The following is a 19,912-nucleotide window of genomic DNA, read 5'->3' as shown; positions in this document are numbered from 1 at the left end:
CTAAGTTTACACTTTTGAATACCATATTTGGTTTTGTACTTTCAATTTTTAATGTTGTTACTTTACCAAATAGTCATTTTAATTTTTTTTATTTTATTTCTATGCATATCATATGGCACACTATTGAGTTCAGATAAATGCCAAAGGATCTAAAATATTGTATTTGGTGTTTTTAATCGTCAATCAGTTAATATTAACATCTTTGATGTTAAATTTTTTATAGAACATAATAGCGTATAAAATAAGGTCTCAGTTATTTGGCTGAGAAACTAATTACTCTTACAATGAGGTACCGTAGTTACGAACTCAATTACTTTTTGGGAGAATGAATTTGTAACTATAACTAATTACTTTAAAAAGGTAATATGACCAACACTGACTGGGATAAAATGTTGAAACAAAATGTTTTTGTTACAACCTTTCAGAGACTCTGTCGCGTAAAACAGCAAATTAGTCGATGGAATGTACACTGTCTGTTGTCTAGACACCGCTATCTGTCAATCTTATTGGGTAACTTCTATAATCTGGTGTGTTACAGGACGACTGCTTGAGTTCCATCACCAGGTTCAGTTCAGCTTGCTGGACATCAGCTTCACTGCAAACACTCCACACACACTTCATCAGATTGTTTGCAGGTACTCACATTTGGCTGTTTATTATCAATAATGCATTACAAATCAATATTCCCCTCGGGGTACAGCTTTTAGGGATGGTGCTTAACAAACACAGACACACACAGCATAGTTTGTTGATTAAAATGACGTCATGTATAGATGTGTTCTATATGAATGATATCCTTATATTTCTGGTGCGGCATTGCAAATACTAGTCAATTAACTTGACCTTCCTGGGGGTGGCAGACCGCCCCTAATATAATGCAAATCAACATCACAATATCAAGGGCTTTAATTTTATGAAATATAAATGAAATAACCGGTTAATTACAAGCAGAGAATAATCTTTTTTTATCCGTCTGTTTCTGTCTCTTCTACAGCTCTGGTTCCTTGCCAACAAGTAGAAAACACTCCAAGCATCCTGGACATTGACATGTTCCACATTCTGGTAAATTGGACTCACTTTACATCCACCACAAATCCATCGTATATACATTTTTATCACATTTTTAAATAAAACACAAAAAAAACAATTAACCCCTTTCTCATTATTAGTGGTCTTGCATGCCTGGAAGCCTGAGGCTTTTACTACATCGGTTTACTACTTCCAGCTTTTAGTCAATCATGAGAATTTTATAGGCTTTAGTCTTGAGACATTCTGCAACATTCAACACCTCTTACATTTCTGCAAGTATTTGATTGTATCTTTTCATTGGAAAACACAAAATAAATGAGTCTATAATGTAATGTAAAACAGACAGTGTCCAGTATAACATATACCATTTTCTCAAAATAAGTCAACACATAGCCAAAATGTCTTAACCATAGGGTCGGGGGCCCATTGTGAGCACCTACTAGCGGGTCACCCAAAAATAAGTGTTTCTCAGCTGTGGTCTGTATGGGCCCCAGCGGCAGTAATGAAAATGTCAAACAAACAGAAGTCTGGAGTTCAAGTCATTGAAAAGTTTCTTAAGCACAAAAATTAGAACTAAAGTGGTGTAGCTGTATTTTAATTTGCACTTAAACTTTATTGACAGTTAATTTAAGAAACATCATGTATTGTTAATATATTTAGAATTAATTTCAGCACTGTGTAATTGTTTGTACATTTAATTTTAATCAGCTTTTATGAATCCTCTCTTTGCAGTATATTTACTTATGTATTTTTGTAATCAGCCTAACCTAAGCCTTCATTATAATCTTTGTAATTAATGCATGGTTTTATATCACTTGACAAGGTTTTTCCTGTTAAACTGTAAGTAGGTTAGTAGGATACAATATAATTATTGAATATGATCACAGTCAAGAGTAAGATTACTACTTCAGTGTTTATAATTGAGTGGGCCCCGAGGTCATATAGGAAGAGCCTCTGGTCTAAACCACTCGCAACAAAAGTGAAAATGTCCAAACAGGGGCTAATTTGTGATTTTCTTTCACAAGTGTCATATGACTGTTACAAGGTTTAATTGGGAACATGTGTATTAAATTTAGTGGTGACCCGATCCAACATTGATATAGGGCCTACCTAATTAGGGGCGCTAATTGATTTAAAACCTCTTCTAACTCCTGCGCATACGAAAGTTATGCGGTAAAAGTAAGCATGCGCTAGTTACTGTATTTTAAAACCTCTTCTCACTCCGGCACTTACCAAAGCTATGCAGTAAAAATTTGAGTGTTATGCAAGCTTGGACATTAAATCCTATTGAATAGCTCTTAATCTTCTTCCCTTTATGCGATTTCAAATTACCGGTATTGAAATCAGCCTCCTCCATTTTGAAAATGATGACAGGGGAAGTGTCACTCGTGGCGTCACGAGTTTGACCAGGCGATAATACTAAGCATGCGCTAATTATTTTGGGAAGCGAGTTTGACCCGGCAGTAATTCAAGGCAGGCGCATACTATATGCCCTGCGGCAATTCAAGGCAATACGGTATGTCCGATATAAACATAAAAAACAAGTATCGGATTATTTAGGTTTGCACGTAAAATGTCCAATATAAGCTCCGATACAAACAGTGCGACAATGTGTTTACATCAAAATTCCCTCCAATAATCACACAAGGTTGGTCTTTTCTCCTATTTCAGTCGTGTAAATTACAAATGGTAAACGTAGTGGGCTACCGGATACCAGGAGCTAGCAGCTACGCAACAACTAAGCACCCAAGCACACAAATTAGACATAACAAGTGTCCAAAATGGAGCACCTCAAAGACGACCACTGAGGGTAAAGATGACGACTTTGCCAAATGTGTCTCCCGACCTAAACCCTATTGAGTGACTTGGGGGCATCCATAAAAGATGGTGGAGGAGCCAAATATATATTGACAAAATAGTGGTCCTTGACATTAATTCCTGTGTGTTTGCTGTATTTAGAGGGGACAGTGAATGTGATTTTTCGGGTTCCAAAAAGTGGACACACCCATGGAGGAAAAGGGCATCTGAATCTACTTTACTTCCATCACATTAACCCATGAGTTTTGTTGACTTTTTACAGGTTTACACCGTGCTGTCCTACACCTCTGTTCACAGTCTGGACCAATCAGGACGTAATGGGATCGACTCTGCTCATATCCATCTCCTTCACCTTATCACTGTTGCTCACATTGTTCAGGTCCTGCTCACCTCGACCACGGGTAGCTCACTCAAATCACAAGTATCTTTTGTCTCTGTTATACAAAAGCAAAAAACTGTCGGTTCACATTCTTCCCTGTTATATTTTCTCTTGCTGCCTGAGTAGAGGAGGTTTGCATGGAACAGGAAGGTGGGGGATCTGAGGAGGAGGAGCTTGTCTGTCAATTCTACAACACACTGAGGAAACACCTGGACGGGTCAGTCCCAATAACCCCAGAAATAATATTGTGTCTAACTCTAACCAGTACTCTCATTATGTGTTTGTTTTTAGCATTTTACCTGACGTGGCTTCCTGGCAACTATGGCGTTGTGTTAAGGCTGGCGTCTTCCCGTTCCTCAGAGCCGCCGCTCTTTTTTTTCACTACCTGAACTCTACAGCGCCACCAGCTGACCTACAAGGTAAGGAGTTACAATAGTAACATAATGTACTGGAACCCGCTTATTATGCCAAACCAACTTTTTAGTATCAGTACCTGTTTTTGTGTGTTTGGGATTTGCATAAGTCCCGAAAATGTAAAATCAAACCATGGAGGCATGGCAGAGATGTTTTTAAAACAATCTTGCCTTCCTTCATTCTTCCAGCCAATCGGAATTTGCACAATGTTTTTCCTAATGGTGATGTCAGCGGATGATCCATAACTGTAAAAGATTTACCAGAAAAGCTTTGCTCGAGGCCGCTACTGTAGTGAATAAGCTCCTTCTTTTTCCCTATCCTCTTCTTGTGGGGAAGACTGGCTTGTACATGCACATGCATCCTCTGCTGTTGCCATTTCTCATAAAAAGTAGTGCATAGTTCAAACTTATATCTGTCAGCACACACCACATGGAAGCGCTCAAAACTACAACATAGCTGACCCAATTCTGATGAGAAGGAAAAGGTTAGGTTGGTAGAGCGGTCGTTCCAGCAACTGGAGGGTTCCAGGTTCGATCCCCGCTTCCCCCATACCTGTTGTGTCCTTGGGCAAGATACTTTACCCACCTGCTCCCAGTGCCACCCACACTTGTTCAAATGTAACTTTGATGATGGCTTTCACTATGTAAAGCGCTTTTGAGTTACTAGACAAAAGCGCTATATAAATATAATTCACTTCACTTTTAAATGGAGAAAAAAATCATAACATGACCCCTTTAAGTCAGTCCGTCTTATGTTGACAACCCATCTATTGACCAACTCATCAAGTCACGCTCAAGTGTCGACGCACCTAGTCAACTCGCTTGCTTTGGCGTATTAATATGATAGTATTCAATGAAAAGAAGACAGAAGTGATAGTGTTTGGACCTAGTGGTACCTGTGAGCTCCCCCCTGTTGACTTTGGCCCCTTGACTTTGCACACTAAGCCCATGGTCACCAACCTGGGCTTTCGTATCGACAGTGATTTTAAATTGGACCATCAGATTGGCAGAGTGGTGAAAGCCAGCTTTTTTTATTTACGTCAGCTGGCCAAAGTTAAAAACTTTCTTTCTCGGCAACAGTTTGAGACAGTAATCCATGCCTTTATTACATCTCGGCTGCATTACTGTAACTCTTTGTATTTTGGTATTAATCAATCCTCTCTCTTACGTCTGCAGCTAGCCCAAAGTGCAGCTGCCCGACTTTTAACAAACACAAGAAAAAGAGAGCACATTACTCCTGTTTTAGCCTCCCTCCACTGGCTGCCTGTGTCTTTTAAAGTCCATTTTAAAATTATCTTACACATTTTTAAATCCTTACATGGTCTTGCCCCACCTTACCTCTCTGAGCTGCTCCGCCTCTATGCCCACACCCGGTCCTTCAGGTCAGCTGATTAGCTGATCCTGGAGGTACCCAAATCAAAGTGCAAGCTCAGAGGGGACAGAGCCTTCTCTGTTGCGGGTCCCAAACTCTGGAATTATCTTCCTCTCCATGTGAGACAGGCCCCTTCTTTGGCTATTTTTAAGACCCTTCTTAAAACCCAATTTTATTCACTGGCTTTTAACCCAGCATCCATCCAACAGTCTACCGCTTATTCCCTTTTGGGGTGGCGGGGGGCGCTGGCGCCTATCTCAGCTATAATCCAGCATGAGACTTTAAACTGTTTTTAATTTTTAACTTTTTTAACTGTTTTTAACTTTTTAACTGCTTTTTATCAAACACATTGTTATTAGGGTAATTTGTATTTGCTATTTCAATGTGTTTTTTACTTCTGTTTTAAATGTTTTTATTTTTTTAATCTGTCCTTTTCCTTTATTTCTTTGTGGTGTACAGCCCTTTGTTCTTCAACTGTGGTTGTTTTTAAAGGGCTTTATAACTAAAGTTGGTATGGTACGTTATTAAATATGAGATAATGGAAGGGATTAAGCAACAAAATCAATGTACGAACGTGCAACATTTTAGGATATATACACTAGTAAATACAACATATAAATGGTCAGTGGTTTAAATTCAAAAATGAAAAGTGAAGAAAATGAACGCATTAATAAATGCTGTACAACTGAGAAGAGGTCTTAATAAATAAGATTTGCTTCTTCCTCTTTTGCCCTCTTAATGATAAATGGGTTGTACTTATATAGCGCTTTTCTACCCTCAAGGTACTCAAAGCGCTTTGACACTACTTCCACATTCACCCATTCACACACACATTCACACACTGATGGAGGGAGCTGCCATGCAAGGTGCTAACCAGCACCCATCAGGAGCAAGGGTGAAGTGTCTTGCTCAGGACACAACGGATGTGACGAGGTTGGTACTAGCTGGGTATTGAACCAGGAACCCTCGGGTTGCACACGGCCACTCTTCCACTGCGCCTCGTCGTCCGACATGTTAAATTATAAGGCTGTGAATACATGCTGTGTACAACAATGTAACCTTGTATGCATGTTCCAAATAAACCAGAACCCTTAAATCATTGTGCAGGTGCAGGACCTGGCCAATGGGAGGCCGTGTGTAGCTACCTCAATCTGCCCTCCAACCTGCTTCAGATCTACCAGAGCCAACAAGCCGTGCTGGAACCACTCATACACAGGTAACACTTCATATCTGCATCGGGGGGGAATCATTTTTGCAATGCAGTCTGCTGAAGATGATGGAAAGCACCACTCTACATAAACTGACGCTGTGGTCAAAGTTGGGATTGCCACAAACATATGTTAAGACAGGGGTGATCAACTCCCTATACCTGTGAGGGCCGCTTTTAACAATGAGTAAAATATACAATATACATGTGTATATGTATATATAATACATTAACAATATATTTATTTATTTATATAAAGGTGCAAAAAGAATATTAAAATTTTACTTTGAAAACTGGAAGCTCAGTCACCAGAATTTTACAGTAAAAGCAGTGGGTTTTTTACATCCATCCATTTCTACTGCTTGTCCCGTTCGTGGTCGTGGAGGGTGTTAGACCCTATCTCAGCTGTGTACAGGCGAAATTGAATACTTCACGGTGGCATAGGGGTTAGTGCGTCTGTCTCACAATACGAAGATCCTGCAGTCCTGGGTTCAATCCCAGGCTCGGGATCTTTCTGTGTGGAGTTTGCATGTTCTCCCCGTGAATGCGTGGGTTCCCTCCAGGTACTCCGGCTTCCTCCCACTTCCAAAGACATGCACCTGGGGATAGGTTGATTGGCAACACTAAATGGTCCCTAGTGTGTGAATGTGAGTGTGATTGTTGTCCGTTTATCTGTGTTGGCCCTGCGATGAGGTGGCGACTTGTCCAGGGTGTACCCCCCCTTCCGCCCGATTGTAGCTGAGATAGGCGCCAGCGACCCTAAAAGGGAATAAGTGGTAGAAAATGGATGGATGGAATGGAAAAATAAAACCGCTGTTTTTAGCAGTACAATTCAAGCAACAGAGCTGCCAGTTTTAATGTTTTTTATCGTTTGTGTCCTACATGGAAAAAAGTTGCATTTACGGTAAAACACTCAGTTGGCGGAATTTAACCATAATATCTATTGTCAATTTTACAGTCTACAGTGATTGATCGTTTGTTTTGATATCATAAGTCAAGCAGATATTTAGGTACAGTATTTATCTTTGACAAAAAATATTTTTGGAATACATGATATAATATATAGATTTTCATAATACTGATTTTTAAAAGATATGCAATTGCATGCAGTTTATGATTTTTAATGTCAAAAGGAAAAGAACAAATATATTTAGTAAGTAAATACTTAAGCATTTTATTAACGCATATTATTTCCAGGCTTTCGTGGGCCACATAAAATAACGTGGCAGACCAGATTTTGCCCCCGGGACTTGAGTTTGACACCTGTGTTTTAAGATATTCAACACTTTCCTGTCGGGCGACTTAAGTGGATAGTGCACCCCTCCCATTCGTCACGCTTCATGTGTCAGGTAACCCGCAAGGAATGGGACCACATGAACCGCCTTCCTCCTAATGTGGGGACCCCTCCATTTCCCCCCACTTTCTACTCTAATCACCCCCAGTGAGTTCCAGGTGCTGCCTGCATTAAAACCCTGCTTGTGTGTTGCAGTTGGTGTGCTCACCCAGCTGTCAGACAGACACTGGAGAGCTGCGGGTTCATGGTCCGATTTCCCAGAGAGTCCAACAGATTGATCGACCTGCCTGAAGACTACAGCGTTCTTATTAACCAGGCATCCAGCTTCACGTCAGTACACGCTCACGTTTGCCAGACTTGCTTCCACCATCTTGTGGAAGACCTGTTCTATGTGGCCCCACCTGTGCAGGTGCCCCCGCTCAGGAGGAGACAAGTCGCGTGCCCCCACTCTGTGTCTGGTGTGCGGTTCCATGCTGTGCTCTCAGAGTTACTGCTGTCAGACCGAGGTGGACGGCGAGGACGTCGGCGCCTGCACCGCCCACACCTTCACGTGCGGCGCTGGCCTCGGCCTCTTCTTAAGGTACCACATCTAGGTACATCTAGGCTCATCATCTAGGACACACTTAGACTTGCACACACTTTATTCATCCACAAGGGAAATTGTTCCACTCAGTAGCTCAGTTACAAAGGATGGAAATGATAATGTACATAAGGGCACAAAAAGAAGGCGAAAACAAAAGGTATAAAGCAGACTAAAAATGTACCATGTTTAATATTTACATATTGATACCTTGATTATACATACATGTCCTTTAAAACTGACTTTGATACGTTGATTATACATACATGTCCTTTAATAATTATTTTGAAACAACGTTGATTATACATACATGTCCTTTAAAATTGACTTTGATAAGTTTATTATACATACTTGTCCTTTAAAACTGACTTTGATACGTTGATAATACATACATGTCCTTTAAAAATTATTTTGAAACAACGTTGATTATACAAGCATGCCCTTTAAAACTGACTTTGAAACAACGTTGATTATACATACATGTCCTTTAAAAATTACTTTGAAACAACGTTGATTATACATACATGTCCTTTAAAATTGACTTTGATAAGATGATTATTCATACATGTCCTTTAAAAATTATTTTGACACAAATGTCCTTTAAAATTATTTTGAAACGTTGATTGTACATACATGTCCTTTAAAACTGACTTTGAAACGTTGATTATACATACATGTCCTTTAAAATTGACTTTGATAAGTTGATTATTCGTACATGTCCTTTAAAAATTACTTTAATAAGTTGAATATACGTACATGTCCTTTAAAAATTACTTTGATAAGTTGATTATACGTACATGTCCTTTAAAACTGACTTCGATAAGTTGATTATATGTACATGTCCTTTAAAACTCCCATTGAAACAAGTTGGTTATACAAACATGTTTAAAAACTGACTTCGATAATTTGATCATGGATACATGTTCTTAAAAAATTACTTTGAAACGTTGATTATACATACATGTCCTTTAAAACTGACTTTGAAACAACGTTGATTATACATACATGTCCTTTAAAACCGATTTTGATAAGTTGATTATACATACATGTCCTTTAAAAATTATTTTGAAACAACGTTGATTATACATACATGTCCTTTAAAACTGATTTCGATAAGTTGATTATACGTACATGTCCTTTAAAAATTATTTTGGAACAACGCTGATTATACATACATGTCCTTTAAAACTGACTTTGATACAACGTTGATTATACATACATGTCCTTCAAAAATTACTTTGATAAGTTGAATATACGTACATGTCCTTTAAAAATTACTTTGATAAGTTGATTATACATACATGTCCTTTAAAACTGACATTGAAACGTTGATTATACATACATGTTCTTTAAAAACTGACTTCGATAAGTTGATCATACATACGTTCTTAAAAAATTACTTTGAAACAACGTTGATTATACATACATGTCCTTTAAAATTGAGTTTGATAAGTTGATTATACATACATGTCCTTTAAAACTGACTTTGAAACAACGTTGATTATACATACATGTCCTTTAAAACTGACTTTGAAACAACGTTGATTATGCATACATGTCCTTTAAAACTGACTTTGAAACAATGTTGATTATACATCCATCCATTTGCTACCGCTTATTCCCTTTTGGGGTCCTACATGTCCTTTAAAAATTATTTTGAAACAACGTTGATTATACATACATGTCTTTTAAAACTGATTTCGATAAGTTGATTATACGTACATGTCCTTTAAAACTGATTTCGATAAGTTGATTATACATACATGTCCTTTAAAAATTACCTTGAAAAACGTTGATTATACATAAATGTCCTTTAAAACTGACTTTGATATAATGTTGATTATACATACATGTCCTTTAAAATTGACTTTGATACAACGTTGATTATACATACAAGTCCTTTAAAACAACGTTGATTATACGTACATGTCCTTTAAAAATGACTTTGAAACAGCGTTGAATATACATACATGTTCTTTAAAATTTACATGGAACAACATTGATACATACATGTCCTTTAAAACTGACTTTGAAACAACGTTGATTATACATACATGTCCTTTAAAAATTACTTTGAAACAACGTTGATTATACATACGTGTCCTTTAAAACTGACTTTCAAACAACGTTGATTAAATATACATGTCGTTTAAAAATTACTTTGAAACAACGTTGATTATACATACGTGTCCTTTAAAACTGACTTTCAAACAACGTTGATTAAATATACATGTCGTTTAAAAATTACTTTGAAACAACGTTGATTATACATACATGTCCTTTAAAACTGACTTTCAAACAACGTTGATTATACATACGTGTCCTTTAAAATTGAGTTTGATAAGTTGATTATTCATACATGTCCTTTAAAACTGACTTTGATATAATGTTGATTATACATACATGTCCTTTAAAATTGACTTTGATACAACGTTGATTATACATACATGTCCTTTAAAACTGACTTTCAAACAACGTTGATTATACGTACATGTCCTTTAAAACTGACTTTGATATAATGTTGATTATACATACATGTCCTTTAAAATTGACTTTGATACAACGTTGATTATACATACAAGTCCTTTAAAACAACGTTGATTTTACGTACATGTCCTTTAAAAATGACTTTGAAACAGCGTTGAATATACATACATGTTCTTTAAAATTTACTTGGAACAACATTGATACATACATGTCCTTTAAAAATTACCTTGAAACAACGTTGATTATACATACGTGTCCTTTAAAACTGACTTTCAAACAACGTTGATTAAATATACATGTCGTTTAAAAATTACTTTGAAACAACGTTGATTATTCATACATGTCCTTTAAAACTGACTTTCAAACAACGTTGATTATACATAAATGTCCTTTAAAATTGAGTTTGATAAGTTGATTCATACATGTCCTTTAAAACTGACTTTGATATAATGTTGATTATACATACATGTCCTTTAAAATTACCTTGAAACAAAGTTGATTACGTGTCCTTTAAAACTGACTTTCAAACAACGTTGATTAAATATACATGTCGTTTAAAAATTACTTTGAAACAACGTTGATTATACATACATGTCCTTTAAAACTGACTTTCAAACAACGTTGATTATACATAAATGTCCTTTAAAATTGAGTTTGATAAGTTGATTATTCATACATGTCCTTTAAAACTGACTTTCAAACAACGTTGATTATACGTACATGTCCTTTAAAACTGACTTTGATATAATGTTGATTATACATACATGTCCTTTAAAACTGACTTTGAAACAACGTTGATTATACATACATGTCCTTTAAAATTGAGTTTGATAAGTTGATTATACATACATGTCCTTTAAAACTGACTTTGAAACAACGTTGATTATACATACATGTCCTTTAAAACTGACTTTGAAACAACGTTTATTATGCATACATGTCCTTTAAAACTGACTTTGAAACAACGTTGATTATACATCCATCCATTTCTACCGCTTATTCCCTTTTGGGGTCCTACATGTCCTTTAAAAATTATTTTGAAACAACGTTGATTATACATACATGTCTTTTAAAACTGATTTCGATAAGTTGATTATACGTACATGTCCTTTAAAACTGATTTCGATAAGTTGATTATACATACATGTCCTTTAAAAATTACCTTGAAAAACGTTGATTATACATAAATGTCCTTTAAAACTGACTTTGATATAATGTTGATTATACATACATGTCCTTTAAAATTGACTTTGATACAACGTTGATTATACATACAAGTCCTTTAAAACAACGTTGATTATACGTACATGTCCTTTAAAAATGACTTTGAAACAGCGTTGAATATACATACATGTTCTTTAAAATTTACATGGAACAACATTGATACATACATGTCCTTTAAAACTGACTTTGAAACAACGTTGATTATACATACGTGTCCTTTAAAACTGACTTTCAAACAACGTTGATTAAATATACATGTCGTTTAAAAATTACTTTGAAACAACGTTGATTATACATACGTGTCCTTTAAAACTGACTTTCAAACAACGTTGATTAAATATACATGTCGTTTAAAAATTACTTTGAAACAACGTTGATTATACATACATGTCCTTTAAAACTGACTTTCAAACAACGTTGATTATACATACGTGTCCTTTAAAATTGAGTTTGATAAGTTGATTATTCATACATGTCCTTTAAAACTGACTTTGATATAATGTTGATTATACATACATGTCCTTTAAAATTGACTTTGATACAACGTTGATTATACATACATGTCCTTTAAAACTGACTTTGAAACAACGTTGATTATACATACATGTCCTTTAAAAATTACTTTGAAACAACGTTGATTATACATACGTGTCCTTTAAAACTGACTTTCAAACAACGTTGATTAAATATACATGTCGTTTAAAAATTACTTTGAAACAACGTTGATTATACATACGTGTCCTTTAAAACTGACTTTCAAACAACGTTGATTAAATATACATGTCGTTTAAAAATTACTTTGAAACAACGTTGATTATACATACGTGTCCTTTAAAACTGACTTTCAAACAACGTTGATTAAATATACATGTCGTTTAAAAATTACTTTGAAACAACGTTGATTATACATACATGTCCTTTAAAACTGACTTTCAAACAACGTTGATTATACATACGTGTCCTTTAAAATTGAGTTTGATAAGTTGATTATTCATACATGTCCTTTAAAACTGACTTTGATATAATGTTGATTATACATACATGTCCTTTAAAATTGACTTTGATACAACGTTGATTATACATACATGTCCTTTAAAACTGACTTTCAAACAACGTTGATTATACGTACATGTCCTTTAAAACTGACTTTGATATAATGTTGATTATACATACATGTCCTTTAAAATTGACTTTGATACAACGTTGATTATACATACAAGTCCTTTAAAACAACGTTGATTTTACGTACATGTCCTTTAAAAATGACTTTGAAACAGCGTTGAATATACATACATGTTCTTTAAAATTTACTTGGAACAACATTGATACATACATGTCCTTTAAAAATTACCTTGAAACAACGTTGATTATACATACGTGTCCTTTAAAACTGACTTTCAAACAACGTTGATTAAATATACATGTCGTTTAAAAATTACTTTGAAACAACGTTGATTATTCATACATGTCCTTTAAACTACTTGATCTTTTGTTTTGATTTAAATCATAATTAGTAAAGAAGATTAAAATTGGTTCTATTAAATTCTAAAAACAACGTTGATTATACATAAATGTCCTTTAAAATTGAGTTTGATAAGTTGATTCATACATGTCCTTTAAAACTGACTTTGATATAATGTTGATTATACATACATGTCCTTTAAAATTACCTTGAAACAAAGTTGATTATACATACGTGTCCTTTAAAACTGACTTTCAAACAACGTTGATTAAATATACATGTCGTTTAAAAATTACTTTGAAACAACGTTGATTATACATACATGTCCTTTAAAACTGACTTTCAAACAACGTTGATTATACATAAATGTCCTTTAAAATTGAGTTTGATAAGTTGATTATTCATACATGTCCTTTAAAACTGACTTTCAAACAACGTTGATTATACGTACATGTCCTTTAAAACTGACTTTGATATAATGTTGATTATACATACATGTCCTTTAAAACTGACTTTGAAACAACGTTGATTATACATACATGTCCTTTAAAATTGAGTTTGATAAGTTGATTATACATACATGTCCTTTAAAACTGACTTTGAAACAACGTTGATTATACATACATGTCCTTTAAAACTGACTTTGAAACAACGTTGATTATACATACATGTCCTTTAAAATTGAGTTTGATAAGTTGATTATACATACATGTCCTTTAAAACTGACTTTGAAACAACGTTTATTATGCATACATGTCCTTTAAAACTGACTTTGAAACAACGTTGATTATACATCCATCCATTTCTACCGCTTATTCCCTTTTGGGGTCCTACATGTCCTTTAAAAATTATTTTGAAACAACGTTGATTATACATACATGTCTTTTAAAACTGATTTCGATAAGTTGATTATACGTACATGTCCTTTAAAACTGATTTCGATAAGTTGATTATACATACATGTCCTTTAAAAATTACCTTGAAAAACGTTGATTATACATAAATGTCCTTTAAAACTGACTTTGATATAATGTTGATTATACATACATGTCCTTTAAAATTGACTTTGATACAACGTTGATTATACATACAAGTCCTTTAAAACAACGTTGATTATACGTACATGTCCTTTAAAAATGACTTTGAAACAGCGTTGAATATACATACATGTTCTTTAAAATTTACATGGAACAACATTGATACATACATGTCCTTTAAAACTGACTTTGAAACAACGTTGATTATACATACATGTCCTTTAAAAATTACTTTGAAACAACGTTGATTATACATACGTGTCCTTTAAAACTGACTTTCAAACAACGTTGATTAAATATACATGTCGTTTAAAAATTACTTTGAAACAACGTTGATTATACATACGTGTCCTTTAAAACTGACTTTCAAACAACGTTGATTAAATATACATGTCGTTTAAAAATTACTTTGAAACAACGTTGATTATACATACATGTCCTTTAAAACTGACTTTCAAACAACGTTGATTATACATACGTGTCCTTTAAAATTGAGTTTGATAAGTTGATTATTCATACATGTCCTTTAAAACTGACTTTGATATAATGTTGATTATACATACATGTCCTTTAAAATTGACTTTGATACAACGTTGATTATACATACATGTCCTTTAAAACTGACTTTCAAACAACGTTGATTATACGTACATGTCCTTTAAAACTGACTTTGATATAATGTTGATTATACATACATGTCCTTTAAAATTGACTTTGATACAACGTTGATTATACATACAAGTCCTTTAAAACAACGTTGATTTTACGTACATGTCCTTTAAAAATGACTTTGAAACAGCGTTGAATATACATACATGTTCTTTAAAATTTACTTGGAACAACATTGATACATACATGTCCTTTAAAAATTACCTTGAAACAACGTTGATTATACATACGTGTCCTTTAAAACTGACTTTCAAACAACGTTGATTAAATATACATGTCGTTTAAAAATTACTTTGAAACAACGTTGATTATTCATACATGTCCTTTAAAACTGACTTTCAAACAACGTTGATTATACATAAATGTCCTTTAAAATTGAGTTTGATAAGTTGATTCATACATGTCCTTTAAAACTGACTTTGATATAATGTTGATTATACATACATGTCCTTTAAAATTACCTTGAAACAAAGTTGATTATACATACGTGTCCTTTAAAACTGACTTTCAAACAACGTTGATTAAATATACATGTCGTTTAAAAATTACTTTGAAACAACGTTGATTATACATACATGTCCTTTAAAACTGACTTTCAAACAACGTTGATTATACATAAATGTCCTTTAAAATTGAGTTTGATAAGTTGATTATTCATACATGTCCTTTAAAACTGACTTTCAAACAACGTTGATTATACGTACATGTCCTTTAAAACTGACTTTGATATAATGTTGATTATACATACATGTCCTTTAAAACTGACTTTGAAACAACGTTGATTATACATACATGTCCTTTAAAACTGACTTTGATATAATGTTGATTATACATACATGTCCTTTAAAACTGACTTTGAAACAACGTTGATTATACATACATGTCCTTTAAAATTGAGTTTGATAAGTTGATTATACATACATGTCCTTTAAAACTGACTTTGAAACAACGTTGATTATACATACATGTCCTTTAAAACTGACTTTGAAACAACGTTTATTATGCATACATGTCCTTTAAAACTGACTTTGAAACAACGTTGATTATACATCCATCCATTTCTACCGCTTATTCCCTTTTGGGGTCCTACATGTCCTTTAAAAATTATTTTGAAACAACGTTGATTATACATACATGTCCTTTAAAACTGATTTCGATAAGTTGATTATACATACATGTCCTTTAAAAATTACCTTGAAAAACGTTGATTATACATAAATGTCCTTTAAAACTGACTTTGATATAATGTTGATTATACATACATGTCCTTTAAAATTGACTTTGATACAACGTTGATTATACATACAAGTCCTTTAAAACAACGTTGATTATACGTACATGTCCTTTAAAAATGACTTTGAAACAGCGTTGAATATACATACATGTTCTTTAAAATTTACATGGAACAACATTGATACATACATGTCCTTTAAAACTGACTTTGAAACAACGTTGATTATACATACATGTCCTTTAAAAATTACTTTGAAACAACGTTGATTATACATACGTGTCCTTTAAAACTGACTTTCAAACAACGTTGATTAAATATACATGTCGTTTAAAAATTACTTTGAAACAACGTTGATTATACATACGTGTCCTTTAAAACTGACTTTCAAACAACGTTGATTAAATATACATGTCGTTTAAAAATTACTTTGAAACAACGTTGATTATACATACATGTCCTTTAAAACTGACTTTCAAACAACGTTGATTATACATACGTGTCCTTTAAAATTGAGTTTGATAAGTTGATTATTCATACATGTCCTTTAAAACTGACTTTGATATAATGTTGATTATACATACATGTCCTTTAAAATTGACTTTGATACAACGTTGATTATACATACATGTCCTTTAAAACTGACTTTCAAACAACGTTGATTATACGTACATGTCCTTTAAAACTGACTTTGATATAATGTTGATTATACATACATGTCCTTTAAAATTGACTTTGATACAACGTTGATTATACATACAAGTCCTTTAAAACAACGTTGATTTTACGTACATGTCCTTTAAAAATGACTTTGAAACAGCGTTGAATATACATACATGTTCTTTAAAATTTACTTGGAACAACATTGATACATACATGTCCTTTAAAAATTACCTTGAAACAACGTTGATTATACATACGTGTCCTTTAAAACTGACTTTCAAACAACGTTGATTAAATATACATGTCGTTTAAAAATTACTTTGAAACAACGTTGATTATTCATACATGTCCTTTAAAACTGACTTTCAAACAACGTTGATTATACATAAATGTCCTTTAAAATTGAGTTTGATAAGTTGATTCATACATGTCCTTTAAAACTGACTTTGATATAATGTTGATTATACATACATGTCCTTTAAAATTACCTTGAAACAAAGTTGATTATACATACGTGTCCTTTAAAACTGACTTTCAAACAACGTTGATTAAATATACATGTCGTTTAAAAATTACTTTGAAACAACGTTGATTATACATACATGTCCTTTAAAACTGACTTTCAAACAACGTTGATTATACATAAATGTCCTTTAAAATTGAGTTTGATAAGTTGATTATTCATACATGTCCTTTAAAACTGACTTTCAAACAACGTTGATTATACGTACATGTCCTTTAAAACTGACTTTGATATAATGTTGATTATACATACATGTCCTTTAAAACTGACTTTGAAACAACGTTGATTATACATACATGTCCTTTAAAATTGAGTTTGATAAGTTGATTATACATACATGTCCTTTAAAACTGACTTTGAAACAACGTTGATTATACATACATGTCCTTTAAAACTGACTTTGAAACAACGTTTATTATGCATACATGTCCTTTAAAAATTATTTTGAAACAACGTTGATTATACATACATGTCTTTTAAAACTGATTTGGATAAGTTGATTATACGTACATGTCCTTTAAAACTGATTTCGATAAGTTGAATATACATACATGTCCTTTAAAAATTACCTTGAAACAACGTTGATTATACATACATGTCCTTTAAAACTGACTTTGATATAATGTTGATTATACATACATGTCCTTTAAAATTGACTTTGATACAACGTTGATTATACATACATGTCCTTTAAAACAACGTTGATTATACGTACATGTCCTTTAAAAATGACTTTGAAACAGCGTTGAATATACATATATGTTCTTTAAAATTTACTTGGAACAACATTGATTATACATACATGTCCTTTAACACTGACTTTCAAACAACTTTGATTTTACATACAAGTCCTTTAAAACTTAATTTATAATCAACGTTGTTTCAAAGTCAGTTTTAAAGGACTTGTATGTAAAATCAACATTGTTTTAAAGGGCATGTATGTATAATCAACGTTGTTTCAAAGTAATTTTTAAAGGACATGTATGTATAATCAACGTTGTTTCACATACATGTCCTTTAAAACTGACTTTGAGACAGTGTTGCAATATAGTTGTAGTTATGGCAGAACAGTGCCTTCTGCTGGTTGCAAGCGTGTAATGACATCTATTTTGGCCTTTTGACGTTTGTTAGATATTCCCTTGCTAACAAGTGTTTGTGCTGGACTTGATAGCAAACATCTTGTCATGTATCTCTTACAGGATCTACATTTCCAGAAACAGATGATTAAAATGCATTGAACAAAATGGTATGTTTGTTCCAGGGTCCGAGAGAGTCAGGTTCTGTTTGTGGCAGGCAAGACCAAGGGGTGCTTCTACCCACCCCCATACCTGGACGACTACGGCGAGACGGACCAGGGTCTCAAGTGAGTGTCGCCGTCAGCATTAACACCCGCGCCGTGCCTCGCGGTCACGTCCTGTTTTTGTGCGGCTTTTCCCGCAGGCGAGGGAACCCCCTGCACCTTTGCATGGAGCGCTACAGGAAGATCGAGCGTCTGTGGCGTCAGCACGGCATCGCCGAGGTCATCGGGCACGCTCAGGAAGCCAACCAGACGCTTGTGGCCATCGACTGGCAGCACTTGTGACAACCTTTTTGTTTTTTACTGGGCTGTCCAAAGCCTCAAGATATACACTTGAATCCTGATATCTTATCAAAGCAGCAAAAGAACTGAACAGGTTTTTATTGCTGACGAAGCGCTTTAGGCCATTATTAATTTCTGCCTCTGGGTTGTCCAAAGGGTGGCCTTTTTTTTTTAAGCCCCTGGTAAAGCAAACATTATTGAACCTGCTAACGACTCCTTAAGTCCTTTCACAAATTCGACCGATCCCTGCTGTTTTAGTCCAATCTTTGCCCTTTTTCCAAATATTTGAGCCAAGCCAATCAGAATTGTTTCTGAGCACAATTTCTCTATAATTCATTGTTCAAACGGCACAATGAATACTTCCTGTTTACAGCACTAAGCCTTCTGGGTAATGTAGTATATAAACATCAAGTCTAAAGGTGACATGTATTTATGTTTATTTAACATTTACTTATCCAGGGTAAGACAATTAACTGATTTTCTTTCGCAATGCTGACCTAGCAGAGAGGCAGTATTTACATGTTAGAGATGTTAAAGTGTGATGATGAGCTCATTTACCAGCAATAATCTGAACTGATCATTTTGAGGCTACAAGAAATACTTAAAACATTGATGATCAATTAATCAAATTATAAGTTAATTCAAGCCCCAAAACCCTGCAACATTTGCTGCAAGTTCTGTAAAAAGCTGCTGGAAATGTAATCCTTTTAGAACGCAACAACCACAAAAAGGACCAACAAAGTCCTGGAGTGAAGCACCCGCTTATGTTGACATTCTTTGGCACCTCCCAGACTGAGAATGACAACAAAAAGTCACGTAGCAAAGATGGGGTTCGGAATAATTAAGCGATTATTCGATTATCATATCAGGCAGTCGTGCATCTTTGATGTTTTCAGGTTTTTGCTTGACTGTGAATCTTTTTGCTCAAATGTTTATTTTTGTCGT

At 34.1% G+C, this 19,912-nt stretch overlaps 1 protein-coding gene across 2 annotated transcripts in view; it reads left to right on the top strand.

Annotated features, from left to right (window-relative positions):
* ubr2 (ubiquitin protein ligase E3 component n-recognin 2) overlaps positions 1–19,912 on the top strand; it is an 86,335-nt gene that overhangs the window by 66,147 nt on the left and 276 nt on the right. For both annotated transcript variants that reach the window (XM_061922181.1, XM_061922180.1), the window contains exons 37-46: positions 539–635; positions 995–1,062; positions 3,110–3,248; positions 3,353–3,443; positions 3,518–3,645; positions 6,119–6,227; positions 7,708–7,842; positions 7,922–8,092; positions 18,650–18,751; positions 18,829–19,912. The exon at positions 18,829–19,912 is cut by the window's right edge and continues 276 nt beyond it. In XM_061922181.1, the coding sequence (XP_061778165.1) occupies positions 539–635; positions 995–1,062; positions 3,110–3,248; positions 3,353–3,443; positions 3,518–3,645; positions 6,119–6,227; positions 7,708–7,842; positions 7,922–8,092; positions 18,650–18,751; positions 18,829–18,970 (1,182 nt within the window). In that variant the 3' untranslated portion in view covers positions 18,971–19,912. The remainder of the gene's footprint in view (positions 1–538; positions 636–994; positions 1,063–3,109; positions 3,249–3,352; positions 3,444–3,517; positions 3,646–6,118; positions 6,228–7,707; positions 7,843–7,921; positions 8,093–18,649; positions 18,752–18,828) is intronic.

The sequence above is a fragment of the Nerophis ophidion genome, linkage group LG15, assembly GCF_033978795.1.
Source record: "Nerophis ophidion isolate RoL-2023_Sa linkage group LG15, RoL_Noph_v1.0, whole genome shotgun sequence".
Classification (NCBI taxonomy): domain Eukaryota; kingdom Metazoa; phylum Chordata; class Actinopteri; order Syngnathiformes; family Syngnathidae; genus Nerophis; species Nerophis ophidion.
Note: the sequence above shows the minus strand (reverse complement) of the source record. Positions and strands in the feature narration are given on the sequence as shown.